Raw genomic sequence first — 22,204 nt, 5'->3', positions numbered from 1 at the left:
GAAGGCGCTAAGCCCCTCCCCGCTCGTCCGCGGCCGGGGAGGCGAGGCGCGGGCTGCGGGCTGCGGGCTGCGGGCTGCGGGCTGCGGGCTCGGGCGGGCGGCTCGGGATAAACCGGCGGGGAGCATCATCCCCCGCAGCGCTGCGCAGAAGTTTGCTGCTGGAGAGGAGAAAGGGGGGAAAAAAGGCAACATCAGCAATTAAAAAAAAAGAAAAAAAAAGGAAAAAAGAAAAGAAAAAAAAAAGGAAAAAAGGAGGAAAAAAATAGAGGGGAAAAAGGAAAAAAAAAAAAAAAAAAAAGTGGTGTTCCGCTTGCCCCGGAGGCATGCGGCGAAGAGGAGCCGCCTGCCCGGCCCGGCTGCGGGCGGGAGTGCGGGGCTGAGCCGGCAGCGCTCGCCCCGCGCTAGCCCGGGCAAGGGCAGGGGGGCCGGGGCGGCCTCCGCGCATCCTCCGGCGCCGCCGGGCCGGGCCACCTGCGGAGCGGAGCCGAGGCGAGCGCGGCGGTAGGATGAGGGGCATCCTCTGCTTCTGCACGCTGGTCCTCCTGGGTGAGTAGCGATGCGTGCCCCCCGGGGAGGAAACTTTCTGCTGGTGGGGCTGTTTTATCTGACACTGTTTGGAGCATGGGGTGTCTGTCCCACCCTCCTCCAGCATCCCAGGGGAGAACCCTAGTAGCCAAGGGGGAAAATCCTGAGGATTGCATTACCTGGGTTTATCTTTTTGGGGGGAGGAAGGGGGAGCTTTCCAAGTCCCTCTTAGTTAAAGGCTGGCTGCCGCTCCGGCTGGATGTACTTTGGACCTCACCACTCTGGGATCTTTCCTAATGTCACTCCTGTTTGCAATGGAAACATCTAAATAACTCAAACAATGCATGTCTTGCTTGGGAAAATAAGCTGGTGGAGGCGGAGATGGCACAGATTTTGTGGGTGCTGAGCAGCCGTACAGCATGGGCGGGAGGCTGGAGAAATGTCAGGGGCAAAACCATGGGTTTCTGCACCGGTGGGAGCAGACTGGAGGTGTGAGAGCTCCATCCCTGCTGCCGTGCGTGTGCAGCACCGTGCACGGTGCTGGAGTGTGTCCTGACTGTCCGTCTGACCTGCATGTGCGTGTGCGGGCAGGGCTTCCCGCGGCAGATTTCCACACAGGCTGGGCTGCCCTTGGCTCTTTGTGCACCAGCAGCACGAGGTTAAGGACCCCCATCTCCCCCTGTGCCCCTAAGGTCTTTAAAGGCAGCTGCAAGTGCTGGTGCGGAACATGCTGTCCCCCGCAGCGTGCAGCCGTATCCATTTGGATATGGTCTACCACATCCCTGCTTTCAGCATCCCACTCGCATCCCGCTTCTCGGAGCAGGCAGTTTGCAATGCCCGTGGCTCACCCATGTCCCCAGCAAGAGCTGTGCAAAGATGCTGGTAGTAGCAGGCAGACAGTGCTGACTTACTCCACCTGCCTGCAACCCTGACAGCTCCTTTCAGGGTGCTTTTTTCATTATTACTTTATTTCAAATTTATTTATTTGTTTTCATTGCGCTTCTCTGAGACAGCGAACCCAACAATGAGCCCATGCTTAAATAGACCACGAAAGGGCTTGGATATACTGGTCCTTTTTTCGGGTGGCTGTTGCAGGGGGGAATTGTCTTGAGATGTGTCACTGTAGCTGGGACCTCCTGTCCGTCATGGTGTATCCTGGTCACGGTGTGGCTCCTCTGCACCCCAAACACCCCCGCTGCCAGCCAGGATCCTGGGCTAGAGCTTGAGGAGATTTCTCCCTCTATGAGGAAGGCTCCATCTGAGCTTCAGGTAGCTCCTCGTGTCAGCTCTGCCTGTCACTAGATGTCACCAGCAGCAACTCTTGCAAGTCCCAACAGCACTGGGGGATTTTTGGCCCCACAGAGGGTACCATATCCAATCCTGGAGCATTTCATTCCAGGGGGTTGGAGGATCCCAGGGTCCGAATAGACCTCAGGTTGGGATGGCTCAGTATTTCAGGGGCCAGGGAATACGTTCCAGCCTCCCTCAGAGCTGGAGATCTTCCCTGCAAGGATTGCAGGGCCTCTGGGATGGCAGCCCAGGTCTCCGCAGGATCCATTTTCCAAGTGGTTCAGATTGACTGAGTCACTGATTGACTGACTGATTGACTGACTGGGTGACTGATTGATTTTCTCTAGAGAAAGTAGCTGAAAGAAAAGAGCTTCTGCAAATGGCCAGCGCCTTACCATCAGCAATGCAATTGCGATCCGTGGACAGGTTTTAAGGACACATTCATCGCTCCTGGTCCAATTCACAGTGAAATCATCAGCTAGTTTTCAGTTTTTGGCCTCCTGGTCTCCAGAAGACCTTTGAACTGGCATTTGACCCCTGCAGACTCGGCACTGTTCCCAGTGGACACCATCGAGGCGGCCGTTGTCCTCTCTAGATGTTTTCCGGATGGGCACGTAATGGATAGACAAGGGATTGCACATTTAGAAGTGCCTAGGGAGATGTCCTGCAGGGATCAGGAGTGCTGGAGCGGAGATCCAGTGTGGAGACAACTCAAATTGCAGCTCCTCAAACTGCAAGTGTGTCAATTCCCAGCTTTGCCTGTGCTGAGTTGGAGCCACATGGGCCGTAATAAGAGACCCTCGCTGTTGTGTCCTCTGCTTTTGAGGGGCTGTCGGGTGGACGAGGCAACCTCTAGGGGAATGACAGCTTTCTGAGGTGGAACTAGGCAGTGTCACCATCATCCGGGTTGGACAGAAAGCTCCTGCCACCACTTCATACTCAGCTTCCTGGTGGCACAGGCATCCAGGCTGAGCCAGACCACAAAATTGGTCTAGTTCAACACTTTTTTTGTTTTGTTTGTTTGTTTGGAATGCTTTTCAGCCAGATTAGATCCTGATCTGTCTCACGAGCAGCAACACAAATGCCAGGGGCAGCTGCATGGACATGGCAGGAGCACACAGCTTGAGACAGGGATGTGGCTTTGTTCATTGCAAAATGATACTGGAGGACACTCACTCACTCACTCACTCGCTCACTCACAAGGATGAGAATGAAAATCTGGACTAGAGCTGAAATCAGCAGTTCGTTGCAAAGCCTATGTGTCCCCCAGAGTCAGATCTGGACCATGCAGAGCAAAACCTCCAGTGGTGGAGGGCTGGGGTATCTTCTGCTGACAAGTACTGTGTTTAGTGGGCAGATTTTAACTGAGCTCGGTTGTTAGCATAATTTGCAGCATATGTTTCCCACTGACTCTTCACAGATGCAATCAAACGCAAGAGATCGTCTGGCAGATTTTCACCTGGTTTTGGGACTGTGATCCCAGGGGGAGAGCAGAATCTCTTGCAAAATGCATGCGTGTGTGTGTGACAGAGGGGAAAGCTGCTTAAATTAGTGTCTTTGTCAGTTCTGACAGGAGCCATCCTTTATTTGCATCAATAAGAATGTGATATTTATGTCTCTCTGCATTGTCTCAGAAGGAATAAAACTTCTCCCTCAACAGGCCGTCCTCAAGCCCCATGCCTATTCCTCGGCAAGGATATCGGCGGTGGATTTTCACCACACCTGGAAAATATTTTTTCCAGAGTTCTGGAGCCTTAAATAATAATTACTGCTGGGTAAAAAATAGTACCGGTTAAGTCTGATAAATAGTGTGAATTAATGTGAATGGTATTTTATTTTGCTTTTGGGGACAGAAATGTCTTCTCTGTCCTACACTAGAATTCCATTGTTCCTGAAATTCAGTTGATTGTTTTTTACACAAAAGACTTGACTCATAAAAAAAAAATCAAATGAAAAGTTATAAAAGCTAATGTCTAATGTGGCTGAAGTTTATAAACTATTCAGTAAAAATATACTGCTACCAAGGTTTCCATTTCCTCCTTGATACCCTCCAGTGGGCTTTATTTTCTTTTTGCTTATACATATATATATATATATATATATTTTAAAAGAGACTCCTTTCTTCTCAGTCCAAAAGTGGAAGAGAGCAAATTCAAAGGTGGTTCTCCCAGTAAAACATTTTTTAGACAGAAATATTTCACTAAAAAAAGAAATAAAAAGGAAGAAAAAAGGAAGAAAGCTTTGAAAAGCCTGTTCCTGTCAATCTTCAATTCAGTACAGGTGCACTTTTTTATACCACCCCCTATGGATTCCCTTCACCTCTTTTAGCCATCTTAACTTCAATAGTATGAGCATGGGAGCGTTGGGATTGGACTCCTGGTGAGAGCAGACTTCCAAAATCAGGGCAGAGGGGAAAAGTTTGAAGGTGTCGATGGATAAGTGGAGTTGTGGATGGATATTTGATCCTGGAGATGGACAGTGGAGAAACTAAGCCACTGGCGTGGCTTAGTTTGGGGATTTGTTGGTGTAAGAGTCCAGGGGATGTTTGCGATGGTCACAGTGATAGAGAAGGACCTGGATCCGCCTTGGGGTGCCCTCAGTCATCCTGACATGTACCTAAACTGTTGCCTTTGAGATCATAGGACAATTCAGGTTGGAAGGGATGGTGGGATCTGCTTGAGGCAGAGTCAACTTTACAGTAGCTCAGATGAGGTTATGAGGGGCTTTACCTACCCTGGTATTGAACCCTGCTACCCCAAGGGATGGAGGCTGCAAAACCTGTCTGTGTTCCACTGCTTGGATGTCCTCGTGGGGAAAAAGCGTTTCCCTACATCCCATCAGACCCATCCCATCCCATCTCCAGATCAGAACTGTCTTCACCACATCCTGCCACTCTCGAGTCTCTCCTCTTTTCACCTCCCTTCATGCAAATCCCTGCTCTTCCTCTGCAGGCAGCTGCTCACTGCACACGTTCCTTTTTCTGTCCAAGGCCATCTGGGAGGCCGTTTGCATGAAAGATGCTGTAAAAAAGAGTTGTGCAGCGGTTTTGATTTATTGAACCCAACTGGAAAAGCCTGTCTGTGATAGCTGTCTTTGCTGAGTGCTTTGACAGGGTTGTTAGCAGCATTCCCCATGCTGCTGCCAACTTAAGGGCCATTCTGTCATGCAAGTGCAGGCAGCTGTTTTCAAACTCATGGATCCATGCTATTGCAGAGAAAAGAAGAGGTTCAGGTTGTCTGAGGCTTCTTCCAAACTCAGGATCAAATTGCTCTTTGACATATTGCCAGGCCCAGCCATGTACTGTTTGCCCCCAAGGGGATAGCTGTCCACTTTGGCTGATGAATTTTAAGCTGGCCCAGATGCTACAGGGCTGGGAATTAAGATCAGAGAAACCAGTGGACTTTGCTTTTCCTGCCTGTGCCTGTTACTTGTCCAGAGAAGAGAATGACCATGCACATAATGGCCAAGCACATCATTCAAGCTGGGATTTTGGGAGACCCTGTCTATGTGACCTGGGCTCTCTGGAGATGCCGAGATGAGCTTGGCCAAGTAAAAGCTGAGGACAAGCCCTGGGGGGATGTGAGCGTGAGCTCAGGGAGGGTGAACTGCACACAAACTCCACAGAGATACTTGGGCTTTGCTCTGAGCGCTGCATCAGGCAAGGCTGGATGATGCCTTTGGAGCAGTCTCCTGGGAGATCCCATCATCCTCGATTAAACAGAGCAAAGAAAACACAGGGCAGCCTCAGGGGAAGGGAACCTTCCTTTGCATGGCGGCTTTCTATTGTTTGAAGCAAACTTGCCAATATTTGTTATAGACTTACATGGACCTGAACATGACAATTTTACACAAAGGGGTAGGTCATTTATGAAGGCTTTTGAACATTGCAGTTGGTCTTCTTCTGATGTGGCAAATATTATCACATGTACTGCTCCATTTTTTCCCTGTTGTTCATACCAGACCCTCCACAGGTATCTGCTCTGTTGTGAATAGAAATGACTATAGTTTGCCTTTTCTCATGAAGGCAAAGTGAGGGTCCACCTCATCACCCATAACCACTGTCCAAGGCTTGCAGACTGACTCCTCATGTGTCTGTTGTAGATGCAATCATTTTTGTGGCACTTTTCAGCTAGCTGTGCAGCAGGGATGGGCAGCCAGCCTGCAGAAAACCTGCCTCTTCTTCCAGCCAAAGAAATTCAGATTTGCCCTGGAAAAGAGGAAACTCATAGCTTCTCAGAGCTACCACGGTCTGCAACTTTGGATAAACAAATCTTAATAACAGGCTACATATTTCTTCTGAGATTAAAACTTCCATGCATGCTAAGAAAAATGCATCACTCTGTGACAGCCTTCACAGCAATATCTCTCGGATATTTTACAGCTGACTCTGTTACCTGCTATCTGGAAATAGGTAGCAGATGTCTCCGGTTGTGCCATGCATTTTTTTTCCTTTGTCGCTGTCTGTGTTTTCCTTTGATATTCAGTATGTACAGCAGAAGGCATCTTAAAAGGTATCGCAAGGAATGAGGTGAAATAAAGCCATGCACACTGAATCTTCTGTAATAAAGGCTATGTGGTAGGATGATGTGTTTGCCATCTACTAATGGAGAGGGGAGCAAACCAGCATGCTGAATTATTAGACAGGGTTTGGAATGAATCAAAGCCATTTGACCTGTTTGTGTAAAGCCCCAGACAAGGCTGAGTTTGCCTAAGTGTTTGCTCTGCACAGTGAGGAATTACACTCCTCCTTGCAAGGGTTAGCTGATTTATGCCCCAGGTTTGACACTTGAGTTATAGCAATTTCACAATAGGTCCTTTTTTTTTTTTCTCCTCCTTTCCTTCTAGCTCAATCTGTTTGTTTTGTTTCTTCTTGGTAAGAGAATACGACCCCGTGAGGCTGCTTGAGACAAACTGAGCACCCGGGTCTGTCTGCCACAGCAACATCATCTTTTTGGAGAGAGGGCACTGGCAGAATTACCTCAGCTGAGAGTTCGGTGTAGGAAAAAATGCCAGAAGGTATTCCCAGTCTTGGCTAAAAACACATTGGAGGTGAGGTGCAGGGCTTGTTCTGCTCACTAGGAGCTAGAATAGCCTTTGGAAGTGGAGAGAAGAAGAACTTGAGACACAAGTTAGAAGTAAAACCTTTGTTTCAGATCACCAGTTAAAACAAGAGAGAAGAGCAGCTTCCCCCCTTAGGAAGATTATGGGGTCACCTCAGGGTCTCATTGGGGTTTATAGACCTTACAGTCACAAGCTGTTCTTCCCTAGGAGCTCCTGAAGGAGGTTGGGTGCCCCATTCTCAGAGAATTTTCTGCTTTTTCAAGTTTGATTTCAAAGCTCATCTCCTTTTTTTTTTTGGTGTTTTAGGCTGCTAATTACAGGGAAAATCTAAAGGAAATGTCATGAAACCCAGATATGGAACCTTCTCTAAGACTCACTGTGTTTCGTGGGCCTCTCCCACTGTTTTGGCAAAGGAGATCTGTAATTGTGTTAAACCTGTGATTTGAGACTTCTTCATGTAGGCAAGAAAGCAGGAAATAGCAGAGAGGGTCTGGAGGTGGGAAGTGGAGGTGAAAGGGCTATTGAGAGGCTGCACGGAAGATACAGATGAACCTTCATAGGGAATGTAAGCGCTGGGAGAAAAAATATTGTAGGACCTTAGCAAACATCTGAAGCTGAGTCAGGAACTGGGAAGGCCATAAGGGTTGGATTTCCCCATCTCTGAGAGGTGATGTGAGTCTCTGCAGGGAAGGGCATGTTAAGTAGTGGCGTGGGGACCCATCCATCAGTGAGGCGTGTGGAGACATGCACGTTGGGTAAAGCAGCCCAGAGTTACCACTCTCCTGGGACTAATGCAAGGAAATTTATCTCCCTCTCCTAATACTCTTTCATTCTTCCTCCCTGCAGACCCAGCCAGGCCAATCCTTAATGTGTGTTAGAAAGCCTGTTTGTAATTAAGTACCTGACTCTAGGGGGCCCAGATCTCTGGTCAGGTTCTTTATATACTATCACATTACCAATAAGTATTAATTATAATCAGAAGGGTTGGAGAAAACTCAAAAAGGACAAAAAAAGCAACAATACCCCAAACAACACCAAGTCCCCCAAAGAAATACAGTGAACTCTCCAAAAAGGCCCCTCACTCTGCAGGACAAGTGTGATTAGAATATGCAGCTGGGATTAGGAGTCCTGGAGTTTGTCTCTTTCCGGTTTTCTCAGGTTTTCAAAAGCCATGCAAGCTTACTACATCTCATGTAAAACGAGAGCATTCGCATGGCAGCTGAGTTACTGGGAGGTGGGACCAGGTGACAGAGAAGCTTTTGGCCTGGGATATTTGTGCTTGTGCAAAGCTGCTAGCTGCAAGCTGGGATCAAAATTACTCATCAGAATATCAGAAACAATGTGACTTTTAGCAGCACCTGCTGCGCATACAATCCACTGAGCTCTTATTTTGGTACTTGGACTGGGACTAAATTCAAGAGCAGTAGCTGGCTAATCGGCTCTGAAAATCTGCTTGTATCCCTCTACATGGAGACCAGTGATCCTGTTTTGTGCCAGGATTAGAGATGTGTACTGCTAAGGAGAGGGGGATGAGCTCTGCGATGTGCTGCAGAGATGCGGGAACAGCCCTGGGGTGCAAAGCATGGAAAACACTGACAGAAGAGCAGGCTGGGAAACCAAAACCCCTTCTGCTAGGAAAAAAAAAAGGCCTTTGGTACAATTTGGCTTCCAAACAACAACAGAAAATTGGAAATAGCAGAATTTACAATAAAAGATAGAAAGAGAAAAAAATAAATTGTTATTTTTAGGTTAAAAAAAAAAGAGGGCTCAAATGTTTGAAGCCCCAGGTGCCTCTCTTCTGTTTTACCTGATCTTCATGAAATAGCAGAAGTTTTTCACAACCTTCCGGGAGGATCACCAGACAGGAAGAGAAAAGGACCCTGTTTCTCCTTCATCCCCCACCCTGCTCCAGACCTAAGTGTCCTCAACAGGCTGCAGTTTTCCACCTGGTTTTTACCAGGTCATATGAGTTATTCCTCTAATCAATGGTTTGATTAGAGAATCAGTGTATCTACACCGATTAGTGCACCTCCAGGAAGGAAAAAATGAACCGTTCCCCTGACCCTATGGCAGTTCTGGTGACCCTATGTTCAGTAAGGGGAATTCCACTGAAGCACCAAGCAGACCTCATCCAAGAGAAAAGAAATGGAGCCAGGCAGAAATCTTTTCGATGTTCCCAGCTCAAACAAAAGAGAGAAGTAATGCTTAACCCTTTAGCACTTTTTATTTTACTTAGTTGCAAAAATCCATTTTTTTTTTTCCATGGCTAAAAGAGAAAAGAAGAAATCCAATGGGAAATTCCCAATCAGTTTTGCAGATCTGCTGGTCCAAGTAAGCAGTGATGACTGGAAGTGCCTGAAGCTGACAGCTCTGTTGGGGATCACGAAGGCCATGCAGCCCCTAGGAACCTTCTAAGTCACCAGGACTTGTTTGTCCAGCCTATTAAAGTGCTGAATATTCCCTGAAATGGTTTTGGCCTGGCCCAACTAACCATGTTCTGGACACTAGTCAGGGGTTAGCACAAGCCAGGGACCATTCCCAGCAGGTGGTTTGCTCTGTTTTGAAGGAGACTATCATTTTGCAGCATGGAGACAGGCAGTTTTGTGCCATTTGGACCAGCACCTTGAGTTTACTTAATTAACTAATCTAGACACAGCGTGCAAGAATACCCGTTTAGTTCCAGACACCTGCAATTTCTCAGACACAGCCTGCAGATACTGTTGGGCAAACGTGTTTCAGCTTAATCTCTTTCAACCCTGCAGATTCATCTTTCCCTCTGCTACTTCCAGCTCAAAAGTCAGAACACTGACAGTGACATGAGATAATGTAAAATAAGTGATAGCGCTGCCTAATTTGATTGGGAGAAGATAAATCCCTCTGTTTCCAACACTTGCAGGTGCATACACACTATACACCTGCAGTGCCAGCAAGGAGCCTGAGATGTGCATATGCAGATTGAGTCCCCAGAAGTTTCTTGCAGAGCCCATATAGCACCTGAATCAACTCTGAAGTGTCCTCTTCGACAGACAGAGCCTTTCTTGGCTTGCCGTTGCATGACCTCGTGAAAGATAAGACACATGAGAGAAGTCTGAGGAAGCTTGATTTATCCAGAGTTGAAAAGGGAAGAAAGACACAGGAGAGAACATGATCACACTCTATAAATACCTTCAAGGTAACAGAGCAAGGGAAGGAAGAGGATTAGTCACAGTTCTGTAAGACAGAGGGGAAGCAGAGAGCAACAGCACGAAACAGAAAGTTTTAAGCTAGGATTTAGGAGAAAAATGTTTAGGTTATTTATTCCCCCCCCCCCCCATCTTGTTTTTTTTTAACTAGAAAAAGAAATTGAAGATTCTCAGTTTAGACCAAGCATGAGGCTTGGTGCAATTCTTTCTTCAGGAGAGTTGTGGGTTTGGCAGGTGTGTCTACGATTTGCAAGTGCATGCAGTTGTGAGGGGCCTGTGCAGCCTCTGCAACAGTGTCACTAGGTGCTGCCCAGTGTTCTCTGGGATGATTAATCACTTAATTCTGTTTGACACTTTCCATTATGCTAGACCTCAAAAGTAAGTACCAGAAAACATGAGTAGTCACTGCTAAGGTTTTTCCCTATCTCCTCAAGCAGAAATAAAGAACTCCTCCTCACAACAAACCAGCCAAATAGAGATCTCTACGGGAAAAACAAACAAACAAACAAAATAATCTGACTAAAGTAAACAGGCTGATTATGCTGTTCCTCAACCTGCGGTTCCCTGAGTAGCTGAAGTTAGTGCATGTGTATCTTTGTGTCTACCCAAAGGAACCCCCGTCTAAGTCTCAAAGAGGTCTAATTAGAAGTCTCCAAAGCTATTCAAATTCCACAGGATGATGCGAAATGGTCTGATACGAAAAAAAAAAAAAAAAAAAAAAGTGAGCTTCTATTACTTCCATTGGAAAAAAGTTAAGTTCACATCAGAAAATGTGCATTTCAAAGGAGATGAAGAAATCCATCCTTCCTTCATTCTGGTACTTATTTAATTCCTGATTTAGCAGTAAAACACCTGCTGCATCTCTGTGCAGAGCCATGGGAACAAGTTCTAGGATTCAGGTGAGTGCTAGGTGAAAACCAGTGAGGGCTCAGGGTCTCTGGCTATAAACACTGTCTGTGCAGTGTGTCTAGAAAGGACAGGTGACCTGAAAGCTCTCTGTGGATTCAGGACTATTTGCAAGGTAAAAACAGCTGATCAATGCTGAAAGAGAAGGATGATCTTGTGGAAATGAGCCATCACAAAGTAACATGGCTGTGGAAGCTAATATGGCATGCAGTCTCTCAGGTGATGCCCAGGACCTGGTGCCATGACATCTCCAGCTGCTGATGAGGGCTATAGTTTCCAGTGAGATGGACATAAGTGCACAAAGGTTGCAGGAATTCCTTGATGATAAGTTAGTGATGTCACCTTGGACATGTCAAGTAAGCAGGAGAATTGCTCAAAGGGTGCAAATTAGCTGGAGGTGATGAAAGGAGCTGGGAAAATCACAGGCTGGTCTCCAGAGGGGACTACCCTACTGTGCAACCAACCCAAGCATTCAAGAAGACCATGCACTGCACAAACCACACAGAACAGGGAACACGCTGGCTTTTCCCATGGAATAAGACTTTTTGGCAGCTCCACTTTCTTCAGTGTGTGCTGTGACTCTGCTTGCATTGCCTCCCAAATGCTGCTCTGCTCAAATGTGACAAGACTTTCCTGGTCTCCATCATCTGACATGTGGGGTGGGGAAGGTTAATGGCATGGCGTGCAGTGGTCGATAGCTATTGACGGCAATAGATATTGTGACAGTTTGCCTTGAAGAGGGGACAGGGATTAAGTGCATCAGCTAGTGTTTCCCCTCTTCTGCCCATAAGATTCATGCACATCCGTTGAATCTCATTTGTTCTTCTTGTGCCATGTCTGACTGCCCCACAAATTTAGGGCCTGACCAAGAGGCACGGAGCCTTGAATCTGCCCTCTTAAGTTTTATGTAGAAATGACAAGGCAAGAGATCTGAAGGAAAAAAGGGTGAAAGAGAGGGAGAAGGAGGGGAAAAAATGTTCCTTCATGGTGCTTTTGTTTTCTAACAATGTTGACATTATGTGGAGTAACCGAGTATAAAATCTGCCTATCGTTTGGGAGCTGGTGTGCAGAAAAGATGCTATTATCTGAGCCTTTTATGCCTCTTTACCCTGTCTGGATCAGAGGAGATAAATGCGTAGATAGACGCAGAAGCTCCTATCTTTATTTAAGCTGTCAGGTACCGCTATGTTATTTTATGCTGATTGTTATAGAAAGCCTCCACAAAGAGATATATGTTTCTATATTCCCCCACGGTTCCTATTTTAATCTATAATTTAATAATAAAAGAGATGTATTTCCCTATATTATTTTTATTTGTAGTGTCAGTGCTTCTCTTTCACTCTTATTTTTCAAATAAACATTCACAGACATGGAGCACTTAAAATATACACAAAATCAATCTCCTCTATTCTCTTTTGGGCTCCCTCTTGACTATCATTGCAGTTGTACTTTAATTTACACATTAATGCAAAAACATCTCCAATATAAAACAAGCTCTTTGTGAGGATGGCCAGCTCACAGCAAGCATATACATGTGAGTGCATGACCATAGTCACATGCAAGCATGTTCATCTGTTGAGAAATGTCTTGGTTATCTCTGTAAATAGAGAGGAGAAGCATCTTCAAGTTCTGTCTACAGTTCAGTCAGGCTACTTATCAGCATGTTCCCTGACCTGATTTTGCCTCCCATTCACCAAAAACTGTCTTGACAAAGTTAGCTTGTGATGGGGTTCCAGTAGGACTTGGGCAAAGCTGCGCTGTGCTGGGGGCAAGAAAGATTAAGCACATGGGGACACACAAGTCAGAATGTCTCAGGGCCAGAAATATGGCCCTGGCCTGTTTTATTGAATACTACTGCCAAAACCCAAGATGCCATTGGAAATGAGGGACTGATCTTGTTTTCCAAAGAATCACTAGGAGTGATCCAGTTTTTAGCTCTTCCTAAGCACGGTGCTTCAAGGCTTGTTTACAGCTGGGCTAGCAGCCAACAAATGTGAATAGGAAATGTATGGATCACAGAGCTTCACATGGGCAAGCGTATGCTTGATCTCCTGCTCCTTTGCAAGCATTTAAAAAGGCGGGAACCTTCTCTTCCTTAATGCTGGCTGAACTCCTATTGGTATACATATCCCCCATGCAGCAAGGACCTACAAAACAAGGAGGTCATGCCTCGACAATCTGAGGACCCAGACTCCATTTGCTCATGCTGATACCAGGCACCTTTGAACCTCACTTCTTTCTCATACCCACTGCTTGAAAAATGGGCTGCAATAAAAGAGAGTGATTGAAGGATCAAAGGAGAGGGAAAATACTGCTGCCCAGCACTGAAACATTGGGGTCTGGGGAGAAAATGGAGATGATATTGTGGGAAAATGACTGAAAATGCTCTATTTTTACTTATCATAACTGAATCGACTACTTCAATGATAAATAGGAGCATTATCAGAGCCTAGGACTAGCTTATCATTCGGGATTTAGCCTGCACAGTATCATCCAAAGTATAGAGATGTCTGCATCATATTAAGGCACTGACCTTCCCAGAGGTTTCTGAGAAAGGAAGGTACCCTAGAGGACATAGGTTCCTAAACATCTGCCCTCTGGAGACAGCATATCTGGTGTATGTTTAGCTACCTGAACCTTGGGGGTTTACTTCGTCTGAGTCAATATTCAATATTTCTCTGCAACTTGATCTCTCTGTGGCTGTTCATGACCTTGTCTTGCTGAGATATCATCACGGCAAAGTTAAATGACACCCAGCAGTGCTGTGAGAACCACTGGACAGAGGTACAATGCATCCACCAGACATCCAGGATGGTTGAAGGTGGAAGAACACTTCATCTCCCCTGTTTTTTTTTCTGCAGAAATATATCCTTTAACCTTCTGAAGCTGTTTGCAGAAAATATCTGCTTTCTATCATAATTGTTTCTATCTTGAAGTTAAAAATAATAATAATAATAATAATAACCCTTACCAACCTCGCAATTTTCAGCTGGCAGGTAGCACTGCAGCGTCTGGGAATTGCAGTCAGACTGGCTCGAGGCACTTGCTGTGTGGGGCTGTGTGATGAGACTGCATCTCCTACAGTGCACGATGGACAGACAGGGCGCTGAAGGAGCGAGTCCTACAGAGCAGCCCAGCCTTCAGATGCATAACCGAAGCCGCTTGAACAATTACTGAGCAGCAACTTGGCAGCATTTCAAACTTAAAATAGCAAGACAATTAGTGGAAGTAGTTTCAGTCTTGATTATTTTCCTCTTATGGCAGAAAAAAAAAAAAAAGAATTTGTGGAAAGCTGGGATGATTTGTTTTCATGCATGTTGAAATCATACCTGAAGCAGAAAGCTAAAACGATAGAATCCCAGCACTGGGCAAGTGCCTCTCCAGTATCTGAACCCTGTGCCAGCCAGCACCCATCCCTGCCAAGCATCTTCTCAAGTCCCAGCAGAAACCCTAGTTCAAGTTACGCATGTCCTGATCCCGGCCAGGTTGTAAGGAGCATTTAGATGAAAAGGATTCACAGAACATCTTTTCCACCACATCTCCCAGGTTCCATAAGCACACTAGGGTACAAATTGCAAACTCATGCTCCCTGAAAACATCCTCCCTACACAAGGGGACGGATGGCACATCCCCTGGGATATGAGCACAACCACCCACACCTCCACCATGGTACCAGCACTCCATGCTCAGCAACTTGACCCTACAAAGATATAGTCAGAGAGCAAAGTGAAGGACGAATTCTAGGAGAGACTGAAACATATTCTTCCCAGGGACATCTGCATCTCCTGCCCATGTTGCTGCTGGTTCTTAATACGGGCAGAGCTCCAAAGGAGCTAGAGTGTGCTTTAGAAGAACCTAGTTGGGACACCTCCTGGGAAACTGGTAGCCCTTTCTGGCCCTAGTTGTGGCCCATCCAGCCCACCAATGTCTCTGATTCCCAGGGAACTCCTGAACTGGTCTATTAAGGAGTTGTTATTGGGGCTGACAACATGGACAGTGGGTGTGTAAGGACTCAAGAGTATGCTTAGACACGTCAACGGTCTGATCTTCTGCCCAGCGACAAGAATGCTTATTTATATTTTCTTCCCACACACAGAGAGGAAAAATATGTGTGATTTGGCTTCATGTGGGAACTGAATCAAAAGCTTATGGGAAGAAATAAGGCAGGACCCAAATCTCTTCCATTGCAAACCTCTGTCCTTCTCCACCTGCTACTCACCTCCCTGGCAAGCCATGACCACCATTTTCTACCTGTGGCTACATGAAAATCCTGAAAGGCTGTTTGTTTCCTCAAAGCCTGCTGCAATGAATCTCTGAGAGCTGGTCTAATCAGCAGGTTTGCAGAGAAAATGAGATATATATTTTTTCTTCCTGGATGAGTTCCAGCAGCAGCAGCTTCAACTCTCCAAGGCACATCTCAATTAATTAATAGAGTCAAACTTTATTAGAGACAATTGTTGGCCAGAAATAACCCAGTCTTGCATTCTCTGCTTTGCTTTTCTCCTTGTTGTTTCTCACTATTGCTTTCTTGCCAGTGAAGCACATCCCAAGAAACTCTTATGGTGTGGGAACTTTTTCAGTGAACAGGGAAAGTTCCACTCTCCTCCCAGCCCAGATGCTCTCCATCAGCAGTGACAGTGAGCTCCCAAAACAGGGCCATGTGAGTCATGCCCAGAGGAACAGGCAGTGGTTATAGGAAGCAGAACATGTGGGTTTTGTTCCCTCCTCGGCCTGGGACAAGGAGGCTCAAACTCGCATCTCCAAGGAGCAGGAGATAGCCTGAGACTATCTCAAGGTACAAGGAAAGTACCACATTGTTGTTCTGGCTGAAGTGAGGCTAGGATGAAGTCAAGGATTGGGAGTGGTGAAACCATAGAGGAAGGGGTTGTCTCAACTGTCAACCAGTTCTGGGTCCAGCTGAAGAGGAAAAAAATATCAGGTAGGAAAAACCATCCTGTCTTGGAGATCGTACACATGACATTTCCACTGATGTTTTATAGCAAGAGGAAGAGAGGGAAGGAGGGAAGGAGGGAAGGAGGGAAGGAGGGAAGGAAGGAAGGAAGGAAGGAAGGAAGGAAGGAAGGAAGGAAGGAAGGAAGGAAGGAAGGAAGGAAGGAAGGAAGGAAGGAAGGAAGGAAGGAAGGAAGGAAGGAAGGAAGGAAGGAAGGAAGCAAAAGAAAAGAAAGAGAGAGAGAGAGAGAGAGAGAAAGGGAAAAAGGAAAGAAAAAGAAAAAAAAAGGAAAGAAAAAGAGAAGGAAAGAAAAACAGAAAAAAAGAAAAAATCGGAGCACTCAAAACAATGTGGTCTTTACTGAAACCGCAGTTTCATGGCAGGAACAGGGGCTGGTTTTCTTCTGCAGGCAGATAAGAGGCATTCTCTTGGGCTGTCAGACCCTCACTTCTCAGCATCCGCAAATTATTATTATTATTTTCCTTAAATAGGATCACAAACATGTCAGCCTTTCTAGGCGGCTTCATTAAGTACCCAGCACACCACTCTGAGTCCTGCATTGCTTATCAAGGACCAGCAACCCCATCCCATGTTCATTACCTGTTTGAAATTCTTCTAACTGTCTCGTGACGGAAAACAACTTCAGGGGAGGATTCAATAAAGTCCAACACAAAAGATAATGACAATAGTTTTTCTCCCATAGAGTCAGTAACTAACAGGCAGATATCTGCCGAAGTCACTGCAGTTTACATTCAGCCTAACTCAGTTATGTATCACAGTCATACAGTCAAGAATTTGGTCCCAAATTGGGTTTTAGTAGATTTGAATGGAAAAGACCAATGTGACAATGTCTCATCCTCTTTGTGGCAAGAGGAAAGTTTTTTCTTCCCCATCTTGCTTCTTCTTGATGCCACAAGATGAAAACAAAAAAAAAGATGCTCCTGTGTCATTGTTAAACCTACTCTAAAAAAAAATACGAAGTGCAACAAAAAATATTTTGTTCAAAATTTTGTCCAAAAGCTTTTTTCTTTTTTTTTTTTTCTCCCCCATCTATTTTCAAAACCTGTCCAGCTCTTTCTTTTAGCCTCTGTAGGTGGCATGGCATTTTCCAGGAATTTTATCCTCCTTTTTTTCTGAAGAACATAATTGATTAGGTAGTAGGTATCAATTTGCCACACATCTCAGGCTCTTGCTTGTGAAGGCTGGACTGTGCTTCTGTCTTCTGAGATGCAGATAACCCTTCTCTTCCTTTTCACTGATACTTTTCAAGATATTTCTCTTCATTTCTCTCCATGTATCCACACAGCATGCCCTCTTCTTGGCCACATAGCATTGAGAAGACCTCAAAGCCCTCAAAACATGGGAGATTTGAGCTCATGTTTCTGAAACACTTGACGCATGGAAAGGTGAGTCTACAGCCCCTGTGAGGCTGAAGGGCTCAATTGAGAGATTTTTCAAGATATTGGAAAAAAAAAAAAACTGTTAAACAGGCAGTTTTGAGGATGGGAAAGCTGCCCCAGACCTTGCTGCATGTCAAGACAAGCCAAAAACATAGTAAAGACTTAAGAAGAAAACATAGCATGGACTGTCTTAAATATGCTCAAAAAGGATCAAAATCTGCTGTTCTGGATACAGATGGAAAAAGCAGGCAGACAGACAAAGAGGGATGGGCAGTTTTAAGTATGTCTTAGTAGCAGTGTATCCACCCAAAATGCCTGAGCCTGCATCTTCAGCGACAGAAATACAGGTACTCAGGTTCCCAAGTCATTGAGACTTCTGCATTTAACAAGGAAAATTGCTGCAAAAACTGTACACGGAACTGGCAAAATAAGGGGAAGAACGCTGAGGCACTCTTTAAAGCACCATAATGCCTGAGTTTGTTACCAATAGAGCAGTAAAAGCAGCAGAAAGCACTACCCAAACTTCACGTTTCATTGCACGGCAGCATTGTATAGCCCAAATAACTTGGACCGCCTTGGCATGTTATCAGCTCTTGCAGAAGGAAAGCTGCCTCCGTGGGGCTGTGAACCCTGCAGGACCAGGGAGCCCTTTCTAGTGACCCCTCTCCGATCAAAGCAGCTGCTGAACAGGCAACATTGAGGGGTCTGAAGGAAAAGGTGCCCTTGGAAAGGCTCTGAGCAGATGTTTACGGGTGAAATTTCCTTGGTGCACCAGTTGAGAACCGAGATGTGGGACTGCAGATCACAAGCCTCTTAAAAGCAAGGCTGGGAGCTGTAAAACCAGCTGGATAGGGGAAAAAAAAATCAAATGGAAGAAAGAAAGAGAAGAAAGGGCAGTCTCCTGAGGATTAAACCCTTTCAATCTGAACCATTACAAGATCCATTTTCTTGCAGCCAGACCGAGGAGAGCGGCCCCCTGCCAAGCCATCGCAGTCAGGCTTGGAGCAGAGAACGGTGACAAAATCCCCGCAGCGGATACAGGGCTTATGATGGATCAAGATGGGAAAGCACAGGCTCTGCTCACTAATCGGGAGAATTTTGCCCGGGGATAGATGTGGTTTGCCTTTGACTTGCCTCTCAAGACCTATTTGAGGATTGAAACCATGGAAAGGAGCAGGAACAGGTGTAGCAAAGGCTTGGACAAGCTCTTGTTGACCCGCTGGGGAGTTATTAACAGCACTGGGTGGGGAAGAGATTCAGTGCTCTCCCTGATGATATTGCGGCTTATCTGGGAAATTTTCACACTCTCCCCTCTGCCCATTATCCCAGATGGAACAGGTAGCCACCTCCTGAACCACCCCAAACCGTCGTATGCTTCATGGGGAGGTAAAAGCTCAGTTGTGTCCCTTGCAGAAGCATTTAACACCCTGGCCCTTGAACAAGACACAGCTCTAAAGATGCAGGGAAACATACTGCTGATGTGTTTTGTTCGTGTGGTACTGTGTGCTGCAGATGACACTGTTGTGGAGTGAGCCTGAGAGATCTCTGAGGGGTTTCCCCACAGCTCCCATGGTTCTGTGCCATGGATTTTCATACTCTTTACCATTCCCTTGCTTGCTGCTGCCAATTGCTTCGTTAGGGAAGATGAATTCACTTTCCAACCCATCCTGTTGTTAAGCCAAATGTTTCTTAAAAGCAAGCCACCAAACCTGCTTTGGAAAAGCAGTGCTCACCCCTATTTATGAGATCCCTCTTGTTCATCAGCCAGGCAAACTGAGGAATTTTTCCTTTAGGCAGCATCTTTCCTCCAATCTTATTATTACTCATAAGTGCTTCTGGTGCCACTGTCACCGTAAAGATGCCACTATCGTGAATCAATTAAAAGAACCACATGAATAATCAGCATGAGAATTAACAAAGAAGTTGTTATTTTTCCTTTGTAAAAGGCACATCTTTACAACCCATGGCTCCCTCCCACTAAAGCCACAAACAGGTGGGTAAACCCTGTACCCTCCTAACTCACCCACTACAAAAATCAGTGTTCATTTCTAGGAACTTTTAAATGTCGGATGCAAGGCAGGTGGCCTCTGTTTTTTTTTTTTTTTTTTTTTCCCCGGTGCTTGTATTTAAACCTTAATATGCAAGCAAATTATTCTTTGGGGCCTGGAATTATTTGCAATATTCTTATATTCTTCAAATGCCCCCAAATACATTGTCTGAGAAATGCTGCCATGTACAATTCTTTGCAAACTACGGCTAAAGGGGGTTTTTATCTGCACTGTAAGCAAAGATATGAACTTTGGTTAGCAGTGGCAATCCATGCAAAAACCAAATGCTGTGTGTGCAAATTGAATTATAATAGTGGTTATATCTATTCTGGAGCTGTAGCAGGAGCATCCATTCACTGCTGGAGGTTTGGGGTCGACAGTGAAACAAATAAGTTGAAAGAAAGGATTTTAAGCTCAATAACTAAACTAAACTGAAAACCTGAGTCAAGACAACACACTGCACTTAATGGGAAGAAATGGGCAGAGGATGCATGAGCACCCATGGCTCTGGGGCAAAGTTTGAGAGACCCTCATCTTTCACCTACTCATAAGCATCTAGGAGAGTATCACCCCTTTGGTTTGAAAAATGAACTCTTCAGCCTCCTTGTTCTAGCTCTTTAATAGCAAGAAAACGCTGAGAAGCCACTGCCTCCAATGTCTTACCCGCAAGGCCTGTCAGAGTGTATTTAATGCAGATATTTTGAGCCACCCCGAGACTAGAAACTTAATGATTTGAGAAAGGGAAAGAGTATTCCTATGCTCAAGTAAAAGGGAAGCCCCTTTTTGATGTGGCTCATCCCACCGGGCACCCACTGAGATGGGGCAATAAGGAGGAGGGGGGATGGTCTCTCATGGTTCCCACTTTAGCCATCCGGGTTTGAATTCTGTTGTGACCGTATGGGGATTTGATCACTGGCAGCTTTCCTGCGGCTGTTCAAGCTGGGAATTTTGGAATCCTCTCCTCTGCTTAGCTTTCTCCTCCCCTTGCATCCTCTTCTCCACATCCCAATGTGAAGCTTCAAACCCAAAGTGCCCCCTGGATGCTCAGTTTTGCCAGGGGGGAAGGTCTCTAGCCCTTCGCATGAGCGACGTGCCTGAATCTCATTATAGTTAGTGGAGCATTCCTGCAAAATCACTTTCTCTTTACTATTATTTTTAAATCTCTGATGCATCCAGAGATGCTTCACAAATAAGACAAGGTCTTATGGGTAAAATATTTAGGATCTATTGTGAGGCTGGCAAAACTACAGCAGTGTGGACTGATATACCGGGTTAATATACTGGCAGCAGCAGCGTCTCTGAAGCTGCCTGATCTTCTTTTATAGAGAACTGTTTATATTTCATGGATTTTACTTTTTTGCAGTGCATTCCCTCATATGCTCACTCTTTTTCACTTCTTTTCACGTCTTTTCCCCTCAAAGGTTTGATCTGGAAGGGAGGGAGGGAGATACTGCAATCTGTACTCACAGCTTCTCTTGTCCAGGGGACAAGAAACCCAAGGGTTTTCCTGCATGACTGCTCCCCTTATCTTTTATTTATTTCTCTCTAATTTGATGCCTGCTGCAATATTAGGAATGTGAGGAACTCTGGCTGTATGGCTGTAATGAGGGCTTTAAGATTGCAATGATGGGATTTCCCCCTCATGCATCCATTGATGCTTATCCTTCTTATTGCTCCTTGGACTATCATTCTCCATGTGCTTTAAGGTTCTCTGGGTTTTCTGGAGTGGTGCAAGGTGGCATGATTTGGATCATATGGCAAAGGACCCATGGAACTGCTCTCTGCAGGATACTGTGGATGCCACAAGTTCACATGGATCTAAAGGGAAACTGGACATGTTCATCCAAGAGAAATCCACTGGGTCACTATCCCACATAGGAATCACTTCTAGTTCAGGAAGACCACAGGCTGAAAGTAGTCGGAGGCTTGAAGGATATTAGAGGGAAGTATCATACACTGAACCCCTTTTCATGTCCTTTCCCAGGTATCTTCTTTTGGCCAGTTCTGCATAGGAGCAATCACCCAGAGGGGCTACATACACCTTTGGGTGTTTGATCCTGTGTAAAGCTGAGTCAGTGGGGATTAAATAACACTTTTTGTCTGATTTAAGGATATCAGAGCAAGGTCTAACTCCTAGAGGCTACAGGATGGAGGAGGCTGGGTCTGAGCACAAGCCTCACGGCAGCTTCCCAACCCAGCAGGGAGGGACGGCTGATGAGCAACAGAGGGAGAGACCAGTCAGCAGGAGGAGAAAATGTTGGCACAAGAGAGTAAAAAGAGGGGATGAGAAAGGAAGGGGGAGAGGAGATACAGATAGGTGGGGGGGATGTTGTTGGCATGTCAGGATAAGACACTGTTCACCAGGATTTGTCCTTAGGCGTTGTCATGCCCGGAGTGTATCCAGATGCTAATCAGTCAGGTGAGGAAAGAAGGATTATATAAGAATAATCCCCCCTCCAGGTAAGAAGGAATGTGGTATCTTTGCTAAGCAATAGGGGAACAGCAGCTCTGCCACCTGCAGGTATCATCTGCTTTTGCTGACTCAAAGAGGGGGATATGCAGCAACCTTGCAAGTCCTCAGCTTTGCAGAACTGCTTTATGTAGGGGTGCTCTGTTAGTCACCACGTTTTCCTCTACAGGATGAATATACATGGATGATGAATAACCGGTGGTGGGATGAAACCCTGGGCCTCCAGCAGCTCCTTAGACTTAAACCCAGCTGGGAGGTAGCAATAAAAAAGAAGAGGAGAGAAATCCTGCAAGGGAGTCATGTTGGAAAGTCCAACCGACCACAGACAGGGCTGATCCAGATAAAAAAAGCTTGGCTCCGGGGGCCTGGAA

The 22,204-nt window shown here is 45.8% G+C and overlaps 1 protein-coding gene across 1 annotated transcript in view; it reads left to right on the top strand.

The window, feature by feature from the left end:
* The first annotated feature begins 277 nt into the window (after nucleotides 1-277).
* Nucleotides 278-22,204, top strand: part of GFRA4 (GDNF family receptor alpha 4) — a 66,556-nt gene continuing 44,629 nt past the window's right edge. Inside the window, exon 1 of the mRNA XM_088524986.1 lies at nucleotides 278-546. Within this exon, the coding sequence (XP_088381112.1) occupies nucleotides 507-546 (40 nt within the window). The 5' untranslated portion in view covers nucleotides 278-506. The remainder of the gene's footprint in view (nucleotides 547-22,204) is intronic.

Source organism: Tinamus guttatus, unplaced genomic scaffold, assembly GCF_059628265.1.
Source record: "Tinamus guttatus ecotype Peru unplaced genomic scaffold, ASM5962826v1 Tinamus_guttatus_pri_ptg000218l, whole genome shotgun sequence".
In the NCBI taxonomy this organism is placed as follows: Eukaryota; Metazoa; Chordata; class Aves; order Tinamiformes; family Tinamidae; genus Tinamus; species Tinamus guttatus.
Note: the sequence above shows the minus strand (reverse complement) of the source record. Positions and strands in the feature narration are given on the sequence as shown.